This window comes from Dromiciops gliroides, chromosome 2, assembly GCF_019393635.1.
Source record: "Dromiciops gliroides isolate mDroGli1 chromosome 2, mDroGli1.pri, whole genome shotgun sequence".
Classification (NCBI taxonomy): Eukaryota; Metazoa; Chordata; class Mammalia; order Microbiotheria; family Microbiotheriidae; genus Dromiciops; species Dromiciops gliroides.
The window spans coordinates 662,304,572-662,327,182 of NC_057862.1; the positions used below are offsets into that span (position 1 = coordinate 662,304,572).

Genomic DNA, 22,611 nt, shown 5'->3' on the forward strand with positions numbered 1-22,611 from the left:
AGGAAAGTAGAAACACAATACAAATTGTCTTAAGTCTAAACTTAGTCTATATTCCGTATAAAACTCACCAAAACCGAAGGCCCCCTTTGGGGAGAGAGAGAGACCGTCTGTGCAGCGCAGTCAGACCAGCAGAGCAGGAAAAAGCCTCCACTTCCGTTCTCTCCTTGCCTTTTAAGCTCGCACCCCGGAAGTCGAGTGCGTAGCAGGCAGTCTGATGTGTGCAGCAGGCGGACTGGCGTGCGTAGCTCATGCCGTTGGTCTCCTCCACAAAAGGGTGGTCCTTCAAAAACTGGCGTCTTTCAGTTATCCTAACTGACTGTTAAAAAACTTTCATATTTTTTTTACCACAGATTCCTGTGGATTTTTTGCATGATTTTGCATAGTGAGATTCTTTGGGGAATATATATGTCATACTATAGTAGAACTGAGTGTATTTGCTTGTGAGTTGTCTCTCACATTAGATTGTGAGCTCCTTGACACCATGGAATGCTTTAAAAAATCCCCTGTATTTAGCACAGTGACTGACACAAGATAGCTACTTAATAAATGCTAGTTGATTGAATAATAGTTGGACAATTCTAAATATACAAAATTTTTTGTTACCTAAATGAATCCAATGCTGCAAAGATGGAAAGAGAAAGAATTAACTGAAGTAACATTCTTTGCAGTAATTTTCTCTTAAGATGCAGTTTTCAATATGCATAATATAGAAACGTAATTTTATAGAATAATAACCATACCAAAGGGTCAAAACAGGCAGTTCTCAAAGTAAGATATTTAAACTACCTGTAACCATCTTTTATAAAAAATGCTCCAACTTGAAAAAGACCTATTTGTACAAAAATATTTCTAGAAGCTCTTTTTGTGGTGGCTAAGAATTGGAAATCAAAGGAATGCCTATCAATTGGGGAATGGCTAAACAAGCTGTGGTATACGATGGTGATGGAATATTATTGGACTATAAGAAATGACAAGAAGGATGATTTTAGAAAGGCCCGGAAAGACTTGTGTGAACTGATATATAGCGAAGTGAGCAGGAAAAAAAAGTGAAGTGAGCAGAACCAAGAGAACACTGTGCACAGAAACAGCAATACAGTTTGATGAAGCACTGTGAATGACTTAACTATTCTCAACTATACAATGATCCAAGACAATTCCAAAGGACTATTAATGAAACATACTATCCACATCCAAAGAAAGAACTGATGTTGATGGAACAAAGACGGAAGCATGCTATTTTTCACTTTCTTTCATTTTTTCTCTTTTATTCAAGTTTTCATATACAAAATTACTAACATTGTAATGTTTACATAATCATACATGTATAACCTACATTTGATTGATTACCACCTCACAGAGAGGAAGAGGAGGGAGGAAAGGAGGTATAAAAATTGAAACCCAAAACTATAAATAAAAATGTTTCTTACTTTTAAAAAAGAAAGAAACATGCTCCAATAGGAGCATATATAGGTATAAGTAATATATAGGTATAGGTATAAGAAAAAAGTAAATTAAAAATAACTATAAAATTCCATCTCATGCCCATTAGACTGGCAGCATTGATAAAAAAGGAAAATGACAAGTGTTGGAAGGGTTAAAGGAAAATAGGCACCTGGATAAACTGTTGGTAGAGCTGTAAATTGGTCTAGTCATTCTGGAAAACTATTTGTAACTATACACCCAAAGTTATGAGGCTGTGCATAGTATTTGACCTCATGATACCATTCCAAGGCCTATACCCCAAAGAGATCAAAGGAAAAGGAAAAGGTACTATATATACAAAAATATATGTGTTATTTTTTATATTGGCAAAGAAATAGAAAATAAGGGAGTAGCTATCAATCGGATAAGGGCCAAACAAATTATGTTACAAGAATATAAAGGAATGAAATTGAGTTATTAATTATAATGATACATAGTATGATTATTATTGCATCTGTCATAAAAATATGAACACCTTTGGAGCATGAACTATTTTTACTTGTCCATTTCTCACCCAAGTACTTACCATTCTACTGTGGACATAGGTTAATAAGTGTATTTTTAAATGATGATTTCTGAAGGCAGAACAAAGCATACATTTTTATATTTTATTTTTCCTATTTTGTTCTTTATATCTGCTTTCACAATATGACTAATCTAGAAACATGTTTTGCCTGACTACATATATATAACATATAACAAGTTTTTGCCTTCTCAAAGAGGATGGGAGAGAAGAAAGCAGAAAATTTGTAATCCCAATTTTTTTTAAAGGTTAAAAATTGCTTTTAAATATAATTGGAAAAAAATGAATTATTTTCAAATAAGCAAAGGTGCTTTCTTTCTTCTTTCTTTCTTTCTTTTTGTGGAGCAAGGAGGGTTAAGTGACTTGCTCAGGATCACACAGCTAGTAAGTGTTAAGTGTCTGAGAACAGATTTGAAATCAGGTACTCCTGAATCCAGGGTTGGTGCTTTATCCAGTGCTCTACTTACTTGCCCCCAAAAGTGCTTTTTCATGTATTCATTCCCTGTTGATTGGTTGGAGAGAGGAAAGACTGAAGGCAGGAGTCTAAAACAGGGGGGTATTGCAGTCCCACAGGACAGAAGGGAATGACTGTAGCCTTCTTTGGTGTATCTCTGAGCCAGTGCCCCTTACCTTCATAGCCTCACACTGGGCAATGATTTACTAAGGTCCACATTTCAAGAAACAGTCACAGCCAGGACATGGGTTGGATCATAGGATTCATCCTCACCTTTAGTGAATGGCTAGAATGGGAAAATGGGGTGAAGGGTAGAGATCACATTGTCCTCCATGAGCTCAGAACAACTGCAGTAATCTTATGTAGTGAATGACAAAACCCATTCACTCAGGAATGAGGCTCTACTAAGCTTTCCCAGAGACTAAGGCTAAGCTCCCTTCAGTGTCAGCCAGCCCCATCTCTCTTCCTCCTTGAATTCACAACATCTCCAGCAGGGGGCGGGAGAGGAACGTGTGTATGAGCAGATGCCCTTGAGGTACCTCCAGAGCCTACAGGCTGTGAGCTCCTGCCATCTCTGCCCCCTCCCCAGGGCTGGGAGCTCTCTCCTGGTTATGGGGAAGCTAGTCCTGGGGCACAGAGAGAAGCCCCCCCTCATTCATCCACAACCAGCTCCAACCATTCCCACATCAGACACTAAACAGGAGCCTGTCTTTGCTCCTGAGGTCACACACTGAGGACAGAGAGGAGGGAGGCCCCTCCCCCAGAGTCAGGCTCAGCCAGGGTGACTCAGTGTGGCTCACAGGGTCCTGAGAGGAGGCTCAGAGCAGACCTGGGGCTCTTTTGCATAGGGAGCCCCAGGGGCCTGCAGGGAGCCCTGCTCAGGGTACAAAAGCTTCCTCCCTCCTTGCTGCCCCCTCAGGGCTCTGAGTGCTCTCTCTGCAGGTGTCTGAAGGCCAGGATGGTCTCCCCATGGCAGCTCCTCTGGCTGCTGGTGCTCTGGGCTCAGGGTAAGACCCAGCAGGGCAGGGAAGGGGTGAGGAAGTCACAGGTTTTCAGGGATTAAAGACCTGATGACCCCTGGATCCAGGGGGTGAGGGAGCTTAGGGACAACACAGGCAGATGGAGGCTGAGGAGCATGGCCATGTCTGAGATTACAAACCTTGTGAGGTCTGTGGGAAAGATGTTTTATGTCCCATGTTGACAATAAAAACAACTTCTTGTCTGTCATTTGGGATTTCAGGATCTCCACTGAATTTTCTTGTCTATACCCTTTAACTTGGACATTCACCCATTTCTGTCTTCCTCTCATTTCGTTGGTTTCCTAGATTCCCGAGGAGCCATTGTGCTGAACCAGTCTCCAACCTCCTTGTCTGGGTCTCCAGGAGAGAGAGTCACCATCAGCTGCAAGGCCAGTGAGAATGTATATAGCTACCTTCATTGGTACCAGCAGAAACCAGGCCAAGCCCCCAGGCTCCTCATCTATGATGCTAACAGCCTGGCATCTGGAGTGCCTGCCCGCTTCAGTGGCAGTGGGTCTGGGACAGATTACACTCTCACCATCAGCAGCTTGGAGCCTGAGGATGCTGGAGATTATTACTGTCAGCAGGGTTATAAATGGCCTCCCACAGTGCTTCAGGCCTGAACAAAAACCTCCCCAGGCTGCTCAGGGGATTCAGCTCAGAGCAGCAGCTGGTTCCTCTCTGGTCCCCAGGCCAGAGCAGCCCCTGCTCTCTGGGCAGGCTCACATCTCCCAGGCTTCCCCTTTCTGACCCCACAAGTCCCCTCCTTTCTCACAAAGCCTTGTCTGTCACATGCTCTGTCCCCAAGGCAGAGGGGAGGCAGCACAGCCCCCTGGGAAACCAGGGAGAAAATCAATAGAGGGGAAATACTGACATTCCAAGTCCATTTGGTAGCTTTGCCTCCACCTCAATTGTTTCTCTTCTTGGGAGCATAAGTTCACGTTGAGGGGTCTTTGCTCCAGTTGTTTGTAGCAATCATTTGTTTGTTTGTTTCCATGTTTGTTTCTGTGGTTTAGTTGCATCTGACCCTTCATGACCCCATTTGGGTTTCCTTAGCAAATGTCCTGGAGTGTTTTTCCATTTCCTTATGCAACTGGTTTTACAGATGAGGAAACTGAGGCAAATAGTCGTAAGTGACATGACCAGGGTCCCATAGCTAGTAAATTTCTAAGGTCAGATTTGAACTCAGGATCATGAGTCTTTTTCAATCCAGGTCCAGAGACACTGGGTCCATCAGACAGTACTGAGTGGGAGCAGGAAGTTCTGTAACTCCCCCCTTAGAGAAGATGACCACCAAGTGCAAGGGCCAGCCTAACTCCTGATCAGACTTGGCTGAAGACATGGACCTGGAGGAAATCATTTGCACAGGGCAGAGCTGAGGCAGAATGTCAAATTCCCCTTCCTGCAAAGTGCTTTGTGTTGTGATGTTTCATCCCACTACCTGAGGAGAGGGACCAGTGCATGTGTCACTGCTTCTCCTTGTTCAAGCCCCTTGTCTTGGGAATCTTTTGTGGTAAGCATCTCTGATAGGAAAGAACCAGTCGTTGTTTTGGACCTCATTGGCATGTGACCTTGAGTAGCTTTTCATTTTCCCTGAGGAGAAAGCACGAGGTGACCTTCCTGGGGTTTAGAAGGTCGGATTGGCTCTAGTTGGCAAGTCCCAGACGTGCTTTCTATAGATATAAGTTCTGGATGCCGGACTGACCTGTGAAACCCCAGAGAAGGTCACTCCTGGACACTAAAGTGACATGGCTTCTCCTCCCATGCCTTCTCCTCATGGCAGAGCTTCCCTGCAGTATCTCTCCAGAAGGGGACACCATTCTAATTTTCACCCAGTTATATCAGATTCTTTAATTTCTCGTAATGGTTTCAGGATAATTAGGCAGGTGATGCAAAAAGGGATGAAACAAAGATGAAAATTATATTCTTAATTGTCTTGTATTAAAGGTAACTTATGGGCTCCTTTGTGGGTGGCTTAGGAAAGTTTTTATGCATTTTGAAACACATCTCAAGTTCTTTTCAAGAAAGGTAAAGGAGGGTAACTTTTAGAATGTTGTGTGGAGATAACATCTGTCTGTAGAGCATACAAACCTGGTTTCTTTATTTGACATGTACTGTTTTAAAGTTAAATATTTAAATGTTCTACAATCGAAGTTGACTTTTATGTAAGTTCATTTGTGATCATTTTCTTATGAAAGTATTCTGCAATCTAAATTTTATGTGAGGATTATATTTTAACAATTGAGTAAGATCTTTCAAAGAATTGTTTTATATATATATATATATATATATATATGTAGTTTGGAGAGAATTAAGAGTTCTGCTTTCTGTGGTATTTTTTTTTCTTTTATGTTTTTTGTTGTTGAGGAAAATGGGATTAAGTGATTTGTCCAGGGTCACACAGGTAGTAAGTGTCAAGTGTCTGAGGCTGGATTTGAACTCAGGTCCTCCTGAATCCAGGGCCTGTGCTCTATCCACTGCACTACCTAGCTGCCCCTTTCTGTGGTATTCTGAGAGAAAGCCTGCAGGTATCAAGGTAACATAATCCTTGGGCCTGTTGTTAAAAATGCTTGTTAAAGAAAGAATTGGATAAAGCTTTAAACAATATGGGAGGGGCACTAGTGTTATAATTTTATTGAGCTTTCAATAGGAACTCTAAGAAAATGGATCTACGGGACGAGTGCCCTGGAGACAAGACATCTTCCAGAATGTCCCCAAGGAAAGTGGTTCCAGAGATCTGACAGCTACATGGGACATCTAAGATTCTCGATGAAACTGATAACTGAATGGACACTGGAGGACGGGAGGGGGGAGGGGGGAAGGGGGAGGGAGGGGGCTAATACTGAATTTACAAATATGATGCTGGAGTACCTAGGTGGCTCAGTGGATAAAGCAGCAGCCCTGGATTCAGGAGGACTTGAGTTGAAATCTGGCCTCAGACACTTAACACTTACTAGCTGTGTGACCCTGGGCAAGTCACATAACCCCAATTGCCTCACCAAAAAACGAGAAAAAAAGATCATGCTAGCAGAGGACTGAGGGAGACCCAATGGTCAAAAACAAGGAGGAGGGATTTGTGAGGAAAAAGTGGGCCCCCTCCTCATTAAAATTGAAACTGCCTGGGGACTTAAGTGTCTGAGAGGGAAGAATAAATAAAAAGAGGTGCTTGAGAAGCTGATGTCCACAGGTGGGGCTTAGTTTCTCAAAAAAGGTTCCCACTGGAAGAAGTGAACAATGCAGGGGGCGGCAGGGTGCTGCCTTGATGAAGTAGCCTGTGCCTACATATAAGATTGTAACCCTGCGGACTAGATTGCCCTTATAAAAACAGGCCTTCCAAGATGCACATTGCTCTGCCCACTTGGGGCTGAGCCCATTCTCAAGAGAATGTGAATAAAGTGTTTTTTTTTCTTTTTTAACATCCCAGTGCTGTGTCTCAGAAAATTTTTCCATATGTTTTTCACACCTAGGGACTCCTTGATTGCTTACTGAACAGTTTTAGAAATGAAGAAATCAAATGCCCCCTACTCATTGTCTTGCAGCTATTAACCTTGTAGTATTAGAAGGGTTAATTCACAACATAGAAAAGAAATCACATTCTCATTGCCAAATTCAAACTCTGCATAGTTCACATTGTAAAAACATCCTGCAGTCGATTCTGACCTTCCCAGCCTGGCCAGTGCATGGAAGGTGTGAGGGAAGAAGAATCCTCTTCTCAATAATTCTCAGGAACTCAGCAGTGAGGTAACAAAGGCTCTTTATTTCCTTCTTGTGAGGAGGCACCCGAGTGTGCAGCTAGTGGGTGCAAAGAAAGGCTTGCAGGCCCTGGTTTTTTTGTTTGTTTGTTTGTTTGTTTTTTGGTACAAGAGGAATTTTTAAAAAAGAAACCAAATCCTAATAAACCAATCCAAATCTTCAAGCAGACAAACTGTACAAAAAGACATGGAGACTCAGGAGCCAAGATGGCGAAGAGGAATCAGCAAGCTGCCTGAGCTCTCCTTCTGTTCCCTCAAAAAGAACACTGAATCAAGCCTCTGGACTGAAACTACAGAACCTGCAAAGAGACGGAGAGACACAGTCTTCCAACCAGAGATAATTTAGAAGACTTCAGGAAAAGGACGGTCTGACTTGGGCAAAAGGGAGGCCCAGTGCAGGGCAGCAGCCCAGCACCGAGGTGGGGGTCGGGGCAAGTCAGCAGGAAGCTGCGGGCCACAGCCGAACAACTGAGGCCCCTGGAACCTGGCTCAAAAATCTGGTGACCCAGCAGGACAGTGGAAAAACCTACCTGCACCAGCCAAGAGGGAAAGTTGCCAGCTGAAGGGCCTGGAACAAGACAGGCAGGACTAGGCCCACTGATCCTAGAGCACTTAGACAGGAAGTTGGGGGGGGGGGATTGCACACACTTCAAGCCCTCAGTGTAAAAAGCTGGTGAAACAGCACCTATACCCCTGCACAAGAAGCCCAAAACAGGGACCCTGGTGCCCCCAGAGCAGAACTCAATTTAAAAAATAAATAAATAAGCTGCAATAATGAGTAAGAAGCAAAAAAGAGCCCTCTCCATTGAGAGCTTCTGTATCAATAGGGAAGAAGCCAACACAAACTCAGATGAGGACAATACCCTCAAATTGCCTACATGTGAAGCCTCAGGAGGAAACGAGAATTGGTCTCAAAAACAAAAAGCCTTCCTGGAAGAGCTCAAAGAGGATTTTAAAAATCAATTGAAAGAGGTAGAAGAAAAATGGGGAGAGAAATGAAAGCAAAACAAGAAAAATATGAAAAAAGAATCAGTAGCTTGGAAAAGGAAGAACAAAGATTGACTGCAGAAAACAATTCCTTAAAAAATTCATCTGGCCAAATGGAAAAAAAGGTGCAGAATTTCACTGAAGCAATCAGTGCTTCAAAAATTCATCTGGCAAAATGGAAAAAAAGGTGCATAATCTCATTGAAGAGAACAATGCCTTAAAAATTAAAATTGGACAGTTGGAAGATAAGGAGAAGTTCAATTAATTACAAGAGGAATTAGACAGGAATACTATACCAGTGGGGGATCTGAATCTCCCCCTCTCAGAATTAGATAAATCTAGTGAAAAAATAAATAAGAAAAAAGTGAAAGAGGTGAATAGATTACTAGAAAAGTTAGACATGATAGATGTCTGGAGAAAATTGAATGGGGATAGAAAGGAATATACCTTTTTTTTCAGCAGTACATGGCGCATTTTCAAAAATTGACCATGTATTAGGGCACAAAAACACCATAGTCAAATGTAGAAAGTAAATATATAGTAAATGCATAGTTCTCAGATCATGATGCAGTAAAAAATTACATGTAAAAAAGAGCCAGGGGAAAGTAGAATGAAAATCAATTGGTAACTAAATAATTTCATTCTAAAGAATGAATGGGCCAAACAACATAACATAGAAACAATCAATAACTATATCCAAGAGAATGACAAGAATGAGACAACATACCAAAATCTGTGGGATGCAGCCAAAGCAGTGCTTAGGGGAAAATTTATAGCTCTAAATGCTTACATGAATAAAAAAGAGAAAGAGGAGATTAATGAATTGGGCATGCAACTTAAAAAGCTAGAAAAAGACAAATTAGATATCCCCAATTACATACTAAACTAGAGATCCTGAAAATTAAAGGAGAAATTAATAAGATTGAAAGCAAAAAAACTATAGAATTAATCAATAAAACTAAGAGCTGGGTTTATGAAAAAACAATAAAATAGATAAAATATTGGTTCATTTGATTAGAAAAAGAAAGAAAACGAAATTACCAGTATCAAAAATGAAAAAGGTGGATGTTACCACCAATGAAGGGGACATTAAATCAATAATTAGGAATTATTTTGCCCAACTGTATGCTAATAAATTTGACAATCTAATTGAAATGGATGAATATTTACAAAAATACAAACTGCCCAAGTTAACTGAAGAGGAAATAAAATCCTTAAATAAACCCATATTAGAAAAAGAAATTGAACAAGCCATTAATGAACTCCCTAAGAAAAAATCCCCAGGGCCAGATGGGTTTACAGGTGAATTTTACCAAACATTTAAAGAACAATTAATTCCAACAGTATACAAATTATTTGGAAAAATATGTGAAGGAGTTCTACCAAATTTGTTATATGACACAAATATGGTGGTGATACCAAAACCAGGCAAAGAAAAAAACAGAGAAAGAAAATTATAGACCAATTTCCCTAATGAATATTGATGCTAAAATCTTAAATAAGATATTAGCAAGGAGATTACAGCAAGTGATCACCAAGATAATACACTATGACCAGGTGGCATTTATACCAGGAATGCAGGGCTGGTTCAACATTAGGAAAACTATTAACATAATCAACCACATCAATAAGAAAACTAACCAAAATCATATGATTATCTCAATAGATACAGAGAAAGCTTTTGACAAAGTACAACACCCATTCCTAATAAAAACACTAGAGAGTTTAGGAATAGGTGGAGCTTTCCTTAAAATAATAAACAGTATCTACCTAAAACCATCAGCAAGCATTATATGCAATGGAGATAACTTAGAGGCCTTCCCAATAAGATCAGGGGTGAAACAGGGATGTCCATTATCACCCCTATTATTTAATGCTGTCCTAGAAATGTTAGCTTTAGCAATCAGAGAAGAAGGAATTAAAGGAATTAGAATAGGCAAGGAGGAAACAAAACTATCACTCTTTGCAGATGATATGATGGTATACTTAGAGAATCCTAGAGAATCAACTCAAAAATTACTTGAAACAATGAACAACTTTAGCAAAGTAGCAGGATATAAAATAAATCCACATAAATCATCAGCATTTCTATACATGACCAACAAAGTCCAGCAGCAAGAGATAGAAAAAAAAATTCCATTTAAAGTAACGGTAGATAATATAAAATACTTGGGAGTCTACTTGCCAAGACAAACCCAGGAACTCTATGAACACAACTACCAAACACTCTTCACACAAATCAAATCAGATCTAAATAATTGGAAAGCTATCAATTGCTCATGGATAGGCAGAGCTAATATAGTAAAAATGACAATACTGCCCACATTAATTTACTTATTCAGTGCCATACCAATCAGACTACCTAACAATTATTTTATACAGCTAGAAAAAATAATAACAAAATTTATCTGAAAAAACAAAAAAATCAAGAATATCCAGGGAAATAATGAAAAAAAATTCTCGGGAAGGTGGGTTAGCAGTACCAAACCTGGAGCTTTACTATAAATCAGCAGTCATCAAAACTATCTGGTACTGGGGCAGCTAGATGGCACAGTGGTAAAGCACTGGCCCTGGATTCAGGACTACCTGAATTCAAATCCAGCCTCAGACACTTGACACTTACTAGCTGTGTAACCCTGGGCAAGTCACTTAACCCTCATTGCCCTGCAAAAAAAAAACAAACAAAAACAAACAAACAAACTATCTGGTACTATTCAATGATCAGTTGTGAATGAGTTAACTACTCTCAGCAGTGCAATGATCCAAGACAATTCCAAGGAACTAATGAGGAAGCTTACTATGCACCTGTATAGAAAGAACTTATAAAAAGAACACTTGTGGGTTGTACATATATAACCTGATTGTGATCTTGTGGATGGGGGAGGAAAGGGAGGGAGGGAGAGGGAAAAACTTGGAACTCTAAAACTTATAAAAAAGAATGTTGAAAATGACCCTTACATGTAAATGGAAAATAAAATGTTTGTTGCTAAAGAAAAAAAAATTAAAAAAAAAAACTATCTGGTTCTGGCTAAGAAATAGAGTGGAGGATCAATGGAATAGGCTACCCACAGGAAACACAGTAGTAAATCTCACTAGTAATGTAGTGTTTGATAAACCCAAAGGCTCCAGCTTCTGGGATAGGAACTCAGTATTTGACAAAACCTGCTAGGAAAACTGGAAGATATTATGGCAGAAATTAGGCATAGACCAACATCTTACACCTTATACTAAAATAAGGTAAAAATGGATATATGATTTAGACATAAGAGGTATTACAAGAGGTAAATTAGGAGAGAAAGGAATAGTCTACCTTTCAGATCTTTGGAAATGAAAACAGTTTATGACCAAAAAAGAAATAGAGAATATTATAAAATGCAAAATGGATGATTTTGATTACATTAAATTTTAAAAGTTTCTGTACAAACAGAAGCAATGCATCCAAACTTAGAAGGGAGGCAGAAAGCTGGGAAACAATTTTTATGGCCAGTACTTCTGATAAAGGCCTCATTTCTTTTCTTTTTCTTTTTCTTTTTTTTTTTTTTTAGTGAGGCAATTGGGGTTAAGTGACTTGCCCAGGGTCACACAGCTAGTAAGTGTTAAGTGTCTGAGGCCAGATTTGAACTCAGGTACTCCTGACTCCAGGGCCGGTGCTCTATCCACTGTGCCACCTAGCTGCCCGAAAGGCCTTATTTCTAAAATATATAGGGAACTAAATCAAATTTATAAGAATCCAAGTCATTCCCCAATTGAGAAATGGTCAGGCAGGTTTCTGATGAAGAAATCAAAGCTATCTATAGCCATATGAAAAAATGCTCTAAATCTCTAATGATTAGAGAGATGTGAATTAAAACAACTCTGAGCTACCACCTGACAGCTATCAGATTGGTTAAAATGACAAAAAAGGAAAATAATAAATGTTGGAGAACCTGTGGAAAAATCGGAATACTAATGCATTGTTGGTGGAGCTGTGAACTGATCCAACCATTCTGGAGAACAATTTGGAATTATGCCCAAAGGGCGATAAAGCTGTGCACACCCTTTGACCCAGCAATACCACTTTTGGGTCTTTTCCCCAAAGAGATCATGGAAAGGTGAGAGGGACCCATGTGCACAAAAATATTTCTAGCTGCTCTTTATGTGGTGGCAAGGAATTGGAAGTTGAGGGGATGCCCATCAATTGGGGAATGGCTGGACAAGTTGTGGTATATGAATGTAATGGAATACTATTGTGCTGTAAGAAATGATGAGCAGGAGGAGTTCAGAGAAACCTGGAGGGTCTTTCCTGGGCTAATGATGAGTGAGATGAGCACAACCAAAAGAACATTGGACACAGTAACATCAACACTGTGTGTTGATCTACTGTGATGGACTATATTCTTCTCACCAATGCAATGGTACAGAAGAGTTCCAGGAAACTCATGATAGAACAGGATCTCCAAATCCAGGAAAAAAGAAAAAAAAAGAAAGAACTGGAGTATAGATGCTGAATGAACCATATTATTTCTTTTGCTTTTGGTGTTGTTGTTTTTCCATTTTGAGGTTTTTCGCCGTTGCTCTTATTTTTCTCTTATAACATGACTAATGCAGAAATATGTTTAATGTTATTATGTGTGTGTGCGTATATATATATATGTATATATGTATGTGTATAGATATATATACAGATATAGATATAGATATATCACCTGTATCAGATTACTTGCTGTCTAGGGAAGGGGGGAGGGAGGGAGAAAAATCTGAAATTGGAAAGCTTGTACAAACAAAAGTTGAGAACGATCTTTGCATGTAACATAAAAAAAATAAAATACTTTATTAAAAAAAAAAAGACATGGAGAGAAGGCTCCTTGGGAAGGGGGAAGCGGCTCCACCCGAGAAGCCAATAGGGCCCTAACCCTAACCCTTCCCACCCCTCATGAATCCACCTCATTTGTCCCCAGCCAGAGCTGGCCTGGCCTGCATTCTCCCCCAATTCCAGGGGAATGCTCCAAGGGAAGCTTGTCCTCCAGCCTCCAAGGCTGCTTCTGTTGGCAAGTTCAGTGTAGGAGAACAGAGCTCCGCGGGCCGGTCTGTCCTCCAATGGTCTTGTTATGGAGGCTACTGCTGCTGCTGGCCTGGGAGCTGTCCATACCGGGATGCTCTGGCCTGTGTTGATTCTTCTTCCTTCCTTTCTTCTTCCTTTTCCGCTCAGAATCTTCTTCCTTTTTCTTTTTCTTGTGATCTGAATCGGATGGAATTTCTGGGGGGACGGGGTCGTGGGTCCGACTCCGTTTGTGCTTGTGCTTATTCTTCTCCTTGGGGGGCTGGATATGCATCAGGCGGCATGGCTCTGGCAGCGGGCCAGCGTGCAGGCGGAAGCCTGCCAGCATGGTGCCCGTGATAGGGGTGAAGGAACCACCAAGGATGGGCGGCTTCTCCATGAGAGAACGGAGGCTGCTGTTGTCATGGGAGCCGGGCAGGTCGATCATCCCGGGCAGGTCGGGGAGGAAGTCACTCAGCTTCTCCTTCACCTTCTTCCCGCAGAATTTATTGTAGGCATGCTCCAAGTTGTAGTGAGTGATCAGATTGGTGCTGCCTGTCAGGTCCGTGCTGCCTGGGAGTTCCCGCATCAGGTAGAAGGGTCCGCACCCAGCTGCCGCCTTGTCAGCGCCTGGAGGAGCTGGGGTCGCAGCGGGCGGCGAGACCGTTCCGGGGCCCCCGCCTGCAGGAGGAGGTGGAGGGGGCGGCTTCCCCTGCCCAAAGCCCAGCATGGCTGGTGGAGGGGGCGGCTCAGTCTGTGCACCAAAAAGCGCTGTGAAGTTCTCCATAGCATGGACAACTCTGCCTCTGCTACAGGTGCTGCCTCCCTTGCAGGCCCTGTTATATACCTTAGTCCCTAATGTGAATGGACCCTCCCCTTTTTCCTCATTGGTCCGATTACTCCAGGGTTACAACCCCCAGGCAAAAACTAGCTAATTGGAACACAGTATTCCCACCCCTCTTCCTTGTATGGGCATAACTCAGAAGTGGACCTTATACATCCTTATATGGACACAACTCCAGAGAAGACCTTATTGAGACCAAAGCTCCTTGAACCATGTGATTTTGTTGGGGGTGGGGGAGGAGGGCATCTGAGACCTTTGTCCTACAAACAGGTCAGGGGGAATATGATTGATTGTTATATCCTCATTGAGAGGAGACAACTCCCCATTTTCTTACAGGAGGCAAGAAGATCTTAGAATTAGCTTTATCACTTAAAAGGAAAAAGAAAAACTTTCCTTGCAGGCAGACAAGTACAACACTTTACAGACACAGAACAGAATAAAACACACAAACAGACAAACACCTGTGTGACAGAGATTTCAATGTTTAGGTGAGTTTTTCCAGTCTACCTTACTAGAGCCCACTCTGGGTGTGAGAGGGGGCAGGGAGGAGGAGAAGAGGGAGTGAGGAGAGACTGAATTTACTACCAGCCAGTCCCACAGAAGAAATCCTCTGAAGGGGAGAGGCTTTTTTCTGTTGTTCTGCATGGTTCCCTCAACTCTGAGTTCAAACTTAAGCCAACAGAGCTAGTATATATGGGATCTCTGTGAAGTTTCCCTTGTGCCTGCAGAGTAAGTCCAATTGCAAAATTTAGGTCCCATTTCATGGCCCAAAATCTTGAGATTCTAACTGATATTATGCCAGGAAGTGCTTCTAAGGTCAAATGAAGCCTAATTGTTCAATCTGCATCTCAAAGGAGAGGGATCCTTTAGCATCCTGTCTCCCTGCCCAGGAGAAGTAGGGCTGTGTGAGCAGTTGAGCTGATATTTTCCCTGCTTCCAGGGAAATATCAAACACCAGTCCCACACTCCTCAGGGCATCCCCCAATTGTCTTGTGTGGACACAAGGCATGGTCCTTGCAAAGGAGACACCACTGCTTTGGCCCTATGACCGCCAGCCTCCCTTCCCTTGGGCGGCCACCCAATAAGGGGAGAGGGTTCAGGGCATGAGGGAGAAAATACACAAAAAGGCTCTTATCTCAGGGTGTTGTGGCAAGAAGAAAGAGGAAGGGTTTTCCTGGTCAGGGAACCAGTTATGTTACAGATAAATGGGTTCTTGAAAACATTCCCCTTTCAAAGAATTACTCACCCATACGATCCAATCAAAATTTAAGTAAAAGTTTTTATTGGTTGTCACACAGAGGCCTAGACTTCAATTCCCAGGGAGAAACAGGTTTATGGCATGTTCTTTAATCAGACGGTCATAGAGGTATAGCTGGGAGGAGAAGCCTAACTTCAATTCCCCAAACAAAAGAGAAGATGACAATGTTATAGAGGTGAGAAGGGGGTGGAGGGAGAGACCTAAGACTGAAAAGTTACAGCAGTTTTACAATGAGGATGTTAGCTATATGGATATAGGAATAATAAACATTCCACATTTCTAATTTGGGATTAATGTCACATAGCAAACATGACCGGCTCCCAACGAAGCTCATGTTGTAAATTCAGGGAGCCCAGCTTTCTGGGCGGCTGCTTTATTACCTGTTTGACCAAACACTACCTGCTTCATCAACTACTTTGCTTCTCCAAGGAAAGAGTCATCTCTACCTGACCCCAGCAAGCTGATCAACCGCATTTCTCCATGGTCATAGCGTCCCCCTCTGGGCCAGAGCTTCCGGAACTGGACCTAGGACTATCAGGCTGCTACTATAAGGACCTAAGAGTGAATCCTATTAGCAAAAGCTGCGTGGTCTATCCACTGCCATTAGTTGCAATGGTGCTTTGGTGTGCTGAGGAATCCTTTGGGATAAGGATGGCAATGGATGAAAGATAAACATTGATTTGTTTGGTGCAGACACATCTGTTATAAAAGGGATGATTTCAGCAACACTTTAATCAGTTCCATGCAATTCAAAATCATTTGGTGAGTACCTGCTGTATACTCAACACCTAAGACTCTGTTTTATCTTATCAACGAAACTAGCCTAAACTTGAAAAATTCCCTAAAGTGTTTGGTTATGGCTTGGGCATGTTCTTGGGAACCTGTACACAGGAATGGCCTCAGAAACCCATCAGGGGATTGAAAGAGCTTCCAAAATATCCCAATCACTGGTGGGCAGAGATCCCTTATTGGGGGGGGGGCCTCAAAGCCCCATCTGAATTCCAATCAGGTTTACCTCTGTAATGGGCCCCAGATGTCTGATTAAAAAGAAGTCCTAGCCACTAAAGCAGGCCTTGGTTATATCAACCCTGAGAATAAATGTACTTTTTGATTCTTTATTTTTCTTTGGGGTTTTTCTGTATATGTCTTCTTTCACAACATGACTAAAGTGGTGAGAGGAAAATGACTCCTGCTCGATAATTGCCTGGAACAACTCAGCAGTGGTCATGTGTCAAAGGCTCATTTATTGTCATTCTCTAGAGAATGGGCAACCCAGCGTGCAGCTGGTAGGTGCAGAAAATGGGGGCTCATAGGCCCTGTGTTTACCCCTAGTCCCTAAGGTGAATGGACACTCCCCTTTTTCATCACTGGTCTGATTACTCAAGGGTTACAACTGTTTGGGACAAACTGCCTCAGTTTGCCCAAATAACTCGAGGAGACCACCAAGTCAAGTAGAGACAGATTCATTTCATTCTCACAAGAACAGGGAAACTCAATGACAAATTTGAGTCTGCAATGATAGGCCCAAACTTTTAGGTTTTTATAGTAATTTTGAGGAAGTGGGAAACCTTCACATGCACAGAGTGAGCTCATGCTCTAACATCCAATCCTGTCTCACCCAGAGTGCGTGGTTAGCCCGTGATCCATATATGGAGACATGTATAGGAATGTCAAAGAAAAAGGGGAGGCAGGAATCACTCCCTTATCTAACTGCAATTGATTCATGACAGGGACTGGGGCTCTGACATGTGATGAATTCCAGATAGGCTGAAGACACAACTTTTATTACAGGCCATAAAACTAAGATGTAGCTGACAAGTGGAGAGACTGAGCAGAAGTAAAGTAAATAATGCAAATTGGTAGAACTTGACAAGCAATAAAACTTACTGGGGGGCTGGATATCTTCCAGACCCCATCCTCAGAGTTTACAAAACTGACCCAAGTCCATTATCTCATCAATAAAACTTAAAGGAGACAGTGAGAATTTAACAAGCCATTGACTTTTAGGCAAAGCAAGAGACTAACTATACTGGGGGGTAGGGGGCGGGCTGGGGGTATCTTTCAGACTCCATCCTCAGAGTTTAATCTGACTCAAATCCATAATTATCCCATACACAACCTACAGGCAAAAACTATCTAACTGGAACACAGTATGCCTAACCCTGATTTCCCTAATTATTCTTTGGATTCTTAGCCAAAATGGGAGGAGACACAGGAACATTTCCTCAATCTTCCCTTATATGGACACAACCCAGGAGAGGACCCAATTGAGACCAGCTCAGGACTCCTTGAACCAGGTGATCTTGTTTGCTGGAGGGGAAGGAAATGGACTAAGACCTTTTTCCTCAAACAGGTCCAGAGGAGTGTAATTTGAAGGGTGACTGTTATATCCTTGTTGAGAGGAGACCTATTTCCTCTAAAGTGGAAACATATTTTGTCTGTATAACATATTGCATTGTTTGCATTCACAAGGAGAAAGAAGGAGAAGGAAGGAGAAAATTTGGAATTCAAAATTAAAAAAAAACAACAGTTAAAATTGTTTTAAAAAGGAATTGTAAAGAAGCTTACTCATGTATTCATGTATTTTTGATCAACTGGAGAGAGGAGCATCTGGAGGCAGTGAAATCAAACAAAGGGATCTTGCAATTCAAAAGGAGAGAAGTGATTAGACAGAAGTGATTGACTCCAGTCTCCTTGTGTCTATTTTTGACACATTCCTACTCACCTCTATAGCCTCATATTGCTCATAGATTTGCTCAGATCCCCATTTCTAGAAACAGTCACAACTGGGATACTGGGTTGATCATAGTAAAGGTCCTCACTTTTAGTGCATGTCTGGAATGGGAAAATGGGGACTCGTAGAGACACGTTTTCTTTCCAATTACAGTAATCTCATCTAGTGACTGACAAAACCCCCAAGTGTCCAGGCTAAGTTCCTTCCAGTGTCAGGCAGCCCCTCCTCTCTGCCTCTTTGAATTCACACCTCCTGCAGCAGGGGGCAGGAGAGGGCCAGGTGCATGAGCAGAGGCAGGTGAGGCACCTCCAGAGCCTACAAGCTGTGAGCTCCTGCCATCTCTTCCCCCTCCCCAGGGCTGGGAGCTCTCTCCTGGTTATTGGGGATCTAGTCCTGGGGCACAGAGAGAAGCCTCCCCTCATTCACCCACAACCAGCTCCAACCATTCCCATATCAGACACTAAACAGGAGCCTGTCTTTGCTCCTGAGGTCACACACTGAGGACAGAGAGGAGGGAGGCCCCTCCCCCAGAGTCAGGCTCAGCCAGGGTGACTCAGGGTGACTCACAGGGTCCTGAGAGGAGGCTCAGAGCAGACCTGGGGCTCTTTTGCATATGGAGCCCCAGGGGCCTGCAGGGAGCCCTGCTCAGGGTAGAAAAGCTTCCTCCCTCCTTGCTGCCCCCTCAGGGCTCTGAGTGCTCTCTCTGCAGGTGTCTGAAGGCCAGGATGACCTCCCCATGGCAGCTCCTCTGGCTGCTGGTGCTCTGGGCTCAGGGTAAGACCCAGCAGGGCAGGGAAGGGGTGAGAAGGGAACAGGTTTTCAGGGATTAAAGACCTGATGACCCCTGGATCCAGGGGGTGAGGAAGCTTAGGGACAGCACAGGCAGATGGAGGCTGAGGAGCATGGCCAGGCCCCAGATTACAAACATTGTGAGGTTTGTGGGAAAGGTGGTGTCTGTGGTGACAGTAAATACATCCACTTGTCAGTCATTTGGGATCTCAGGGTCTCCACAGAATTTCCTTGTTCCTACACTTTAACTTGGACATTCACACATTTCTCATTTCCTCTCATTTCCTCTTATTTCCTCTCATTTCGTTGTTTCCTATATTCCCAAGGAGCTGTTGTGCTGACTCAGTCTCCAGCCTCCTTGTCTGTGTCTCCAGGAGAGAGAGTCACCCTCAGCTGCAAGACCAGTCAGAGTGTTATATATAGTGGTTATAACTACCTTCATTGGTATCAGCAGAAACCTGGCCAAGCCCCCAGCCTCCTCATCTACCTTGCTAACAGGCTGGCATCTGGAGTGCCCGCCCGCTTCAGTGGCAGTGGGTCTGGGACAGATTTCACTCTCACCATCAACAGCTTGGAGCCCAAGGATGCTGGAGATTATTACTGTCAGCAGAGTAATTACTGGCCTCCCACATTGCTTCAGGCCTGAACAAAAACCTCCCCAGGCTTCTCAGGGGATTCAGCTCAGAGCAGCAGCTGCTTCCTCTCTGGTCCCCAGGCAGAGCAGCCCCTGCCCTCTAGGCAGGCTCACATCTCTCAGGGCTTCCTCTTTGTGGTTCCTCAGGTCCCCTCCTTTCTCACAAGGCCTTGTCAATCACATGCCCTGTCCCCTAGGCAGGACTGGCCATATTTTAGCTTGGTGATATGGAACATTTGGTCCAGTGTGTTCTGGGGCAATAAGTGGTACTGAGTATGTGAAGACTGGAGTGGTGCCCCCTGATGGAAGGATGTTGCGGGCAGGGGGGTTGCCTTTGGAAGACATGTAACTTTAGTGTCTGGAAGCTGGCCAGCTAGCGTCCCAGAACTTGCATCTGTAGAGCCACCTGTTAGACTTGTCAATCAGAGCTACCATCCAATTAGCTTGGAGCTGTGTGTGTGGAGAGCCCTGTTTCCTGTTGGAGAGGAGGCTTCTGGGAGAAGGACGGGGTGAGGGAGCTCTCTTTTGTCTGGCACCTCAGTTTGAGTGGAGCTGAGATGCTGGCTCCCTGAGATAGGTCGATGAAGGAATCTTGGTCTCTTTCTCTCTGATCACTACATTCTAAGGCACCTTAATAAATGCTTAAAAGTCTAAAGTCTTTCTAAAGCTTCTAACATATGGCGACCACTCAGATTTTTAGGCAGTCTAGCTAGAATTTTAGCCCCTTACAAGAGGGAGGAAGGAAGAGGGAAGACAACCTTCCCCCCAACCTCCTCTTTCTCTGTAGGTTCACAAGCCTCATTCCCCAACAGCCTCATCAGGGAAGCTGGTCCCCTTCCTGAGCACCTGCTCCCTCTCCCTCAGAGCCCAGCTGGGGGATGCTCAGATGCAGCTCATCTGGGCCCATTTAGGGGAAGGATCTGAAGGAATCCCAGGGAGGGGCTGCCCTGCCCTTGGAATGCTCTCCTTCACTCCTACACTGGGGGGCAGGGCAAGGCCTGTAGCAGGGCTCTATAGGCCCCGTTTCCTCTTTCACTCCTCATTGGGGGAATAGAGTTTTCTGGAAGATCTGGATCCCTGCCATCCCTTAGGTGTCCCTTGTTCATCTCCCTCTAAAATCTCAGCCCCTCAGCAATAAGTCTGCTCATCCTTCCCTCTCCTTCAAAGGATGTTATTGGCACAAGGTGTGGGAGGAGGGAAACAGAAACATTAGAATGTCATTGCATGTTGGGAGGGCAGGATGTTTGAAGCCTCAAAGTCTAGTGTCTTTCCATTTGAATCTAACCTTGGGTAATCAGCTAATAATGCCTATGTTATACCAAGGCCCTCTTACTATATTAATACACAGGCTGTGCAACTATTCACTGGCATCCATGGACCCAAACGTGCCCCTCAGTTCTTTTGCCATCCATTCTCCCACTATCCAACCACCAGGCAATTAATCCCCTCTGGGGAGATAATCATTAGCTCTCAATTTGGGCTTTTACCCATCCCTCCCTTTTTAAAAAATAAATACATGCTGGTGGTTCTCTGAGCCCTGGGCAGTGAGCACTGGGAATTCTGGCCCACAAAGACAAAATATGAACTTTGAACTTTAATGCAGAAAGATAGGAAGCCCAAGCTCCTCCTAGAGGACAGACATTTGTCTCTCAGTCTTCCAAATTCCCAATATCCAATGGTTCCAGTTGTATTTCTTCTCCTACAGAGCCTATTAATTAAAAAGCCCTAAAAGGGCCTCTGAGGGTGGAGGAAAGGCAGTGAGCTCTTGAACTCATGACACAATCTCTCCAAAAAAGTCCAAATAATGCCATAGGACAATGCCGGGAGCAGCAAAATTCACAGAAGCATGTGCTGAATTCATCTTCCAACCAAGGACGGCTTAGAAGGTTGGAAGGAGGGAGCTGCTGTGATGAGGCAGGAGTGGATCACAACCCCACAGTCACCTCACACAGATTCAGTCCCAGGAAGGCCCCACCAGAGAAGGAGACCCCCAGAGTCTCTGAATCAGCTGCAGAGCCAGTGTCATCTGGAACTAAGCTCACAGTCTGGTAAGAGGGCTGAGTTCTTGGCAGGGGGGAGATTACAAGGGTCTCTGCTGGTGCTGAGGTGGAACTTGGGTTTTTCACCCCTGCTGGGAGCCAGGAGGTAGGCTTGAGTAGCAGTGGCCCAGGTTGGGAAGGGGCACGGGCTCATCAGAGCTGACAACCACAACACACAAAGCTGGTTGATTATCAAGTTGGTCTGGGGTCATCTACAGTCCAGGGAACAGGCCATGTGAGTGAAGAACCTGATCCTCCTTAAATCATACCACATGGGACCTTCTGAAGCTTGAGATAGTGCAGCCTGGAAACAGTGTAAAGCCAATTGATGTGATATTAATTTTCAAAATAATTTTTATCTTTGTTTCATCACTTTTTGCATCATATGCCCAATTATCCTCATGCCATTATGAGAAATTCAAGAATCTAATATAATTGGTAACAGGTATCAAGGCCAAATTCAACAGTGTATTTATCATGACCCCTGAGATAATTATGGGGATTACCAAAAAAGAACATAGAAATAATGGGATATGAGCATTCCCACACTTGAGCAATATATTTTGCTCATGCAGTATTCCAGGCTTAAAATAGGTAAATGGAATATACATCCATGCCCCTGAACATATTGGAGGAAACTGAGTCAGACTTAATCAGATGCATGCAATTGAGACGTCCATGGCATCTGGCATATAGGAGGGGGCATAGAAGCTAGATGTAGAATGAGATGGCTGGGATGAAAACTTCCAGCCATCTGTACAATATTGTGGGGAAAAATTAAACCAAGAGAAACCAACCTCAACGTTCATCAAAAGCCATTCCTTCGGGCCATTCCTTGAATTCATGCATGTCTCCCCTCATGTGAAAGTTCAATGTCTGCTCTTGCATGTATTCTTCTTGTGATCAGATGGCATCTTGGCAAACTGCTATCTGATAACTCCTAATGAAGGCAATTAATGTCTTAAATGATAAGTTCCCACAATCCAAGTCTCATATGGATTTAAAAATTGAGGATAATAATGATCGCAAAATACGTGAATGTACCTTGACTCAGAGTATAATATACAATTATGCGATAA

General features: G+C 43.2%; 1 protein-coding gene and 2 gene segments (V, D, J or C); 2 read left to right on the top strand and 1 right to left on the bottom strand.

The window, feature by feature from the left end:
- The first annotated feature begins 3,381 nt into the window (after positions 1–3,381).
- LOC122739565 lies at positions 3,382–4,101 on the top strand. The segment is given in 2 exon segments: positions 3,382–3,466; positions 3,785–4,101. Coding segments are annotated over 2 exon segments (366 nt in total).
- A 9,149-nt stretch (positions 4,102–13,250) lies between these two features.
- On the bottom strand, positions 13,251–14,033 carry LOC122739566 (mediator of RNA polymerase II transcription subunit 19-like). The gene has a single exon (XM_043981250.1). It carries the CDS (start codon positions 14,019–14,021, stop codon positions 13,251–13,253), a length of 771 nt encoding a protein of 256 aa, XP_043837185.1. The 5' UTR covers positions 14,022–14,033.
- Positions 14,034–18,795: 4,762 nt separating this feature from the next.
- Positions 18,796–19,505, top strand: LOC122739567. The segment is given in 2 exon segments: positions 18,796–18,859; positions 19,186–19,505. Coding segments are annotated over 2 exon segments (384 nt in total).
- Positions 19,506–22,611: the final 3,106 nt, after the last annotated feature.

Bases quoted from the DNA above. Each gene is read 5' to 3' on its own strand.
- LOC122739566 (XM_043981250.1), bottom strand. From the start codon at position 14,021: ATGGAGAACTTCACAGCGCTTTTTGGTGCACAGACTGAGCCGCCCCCT.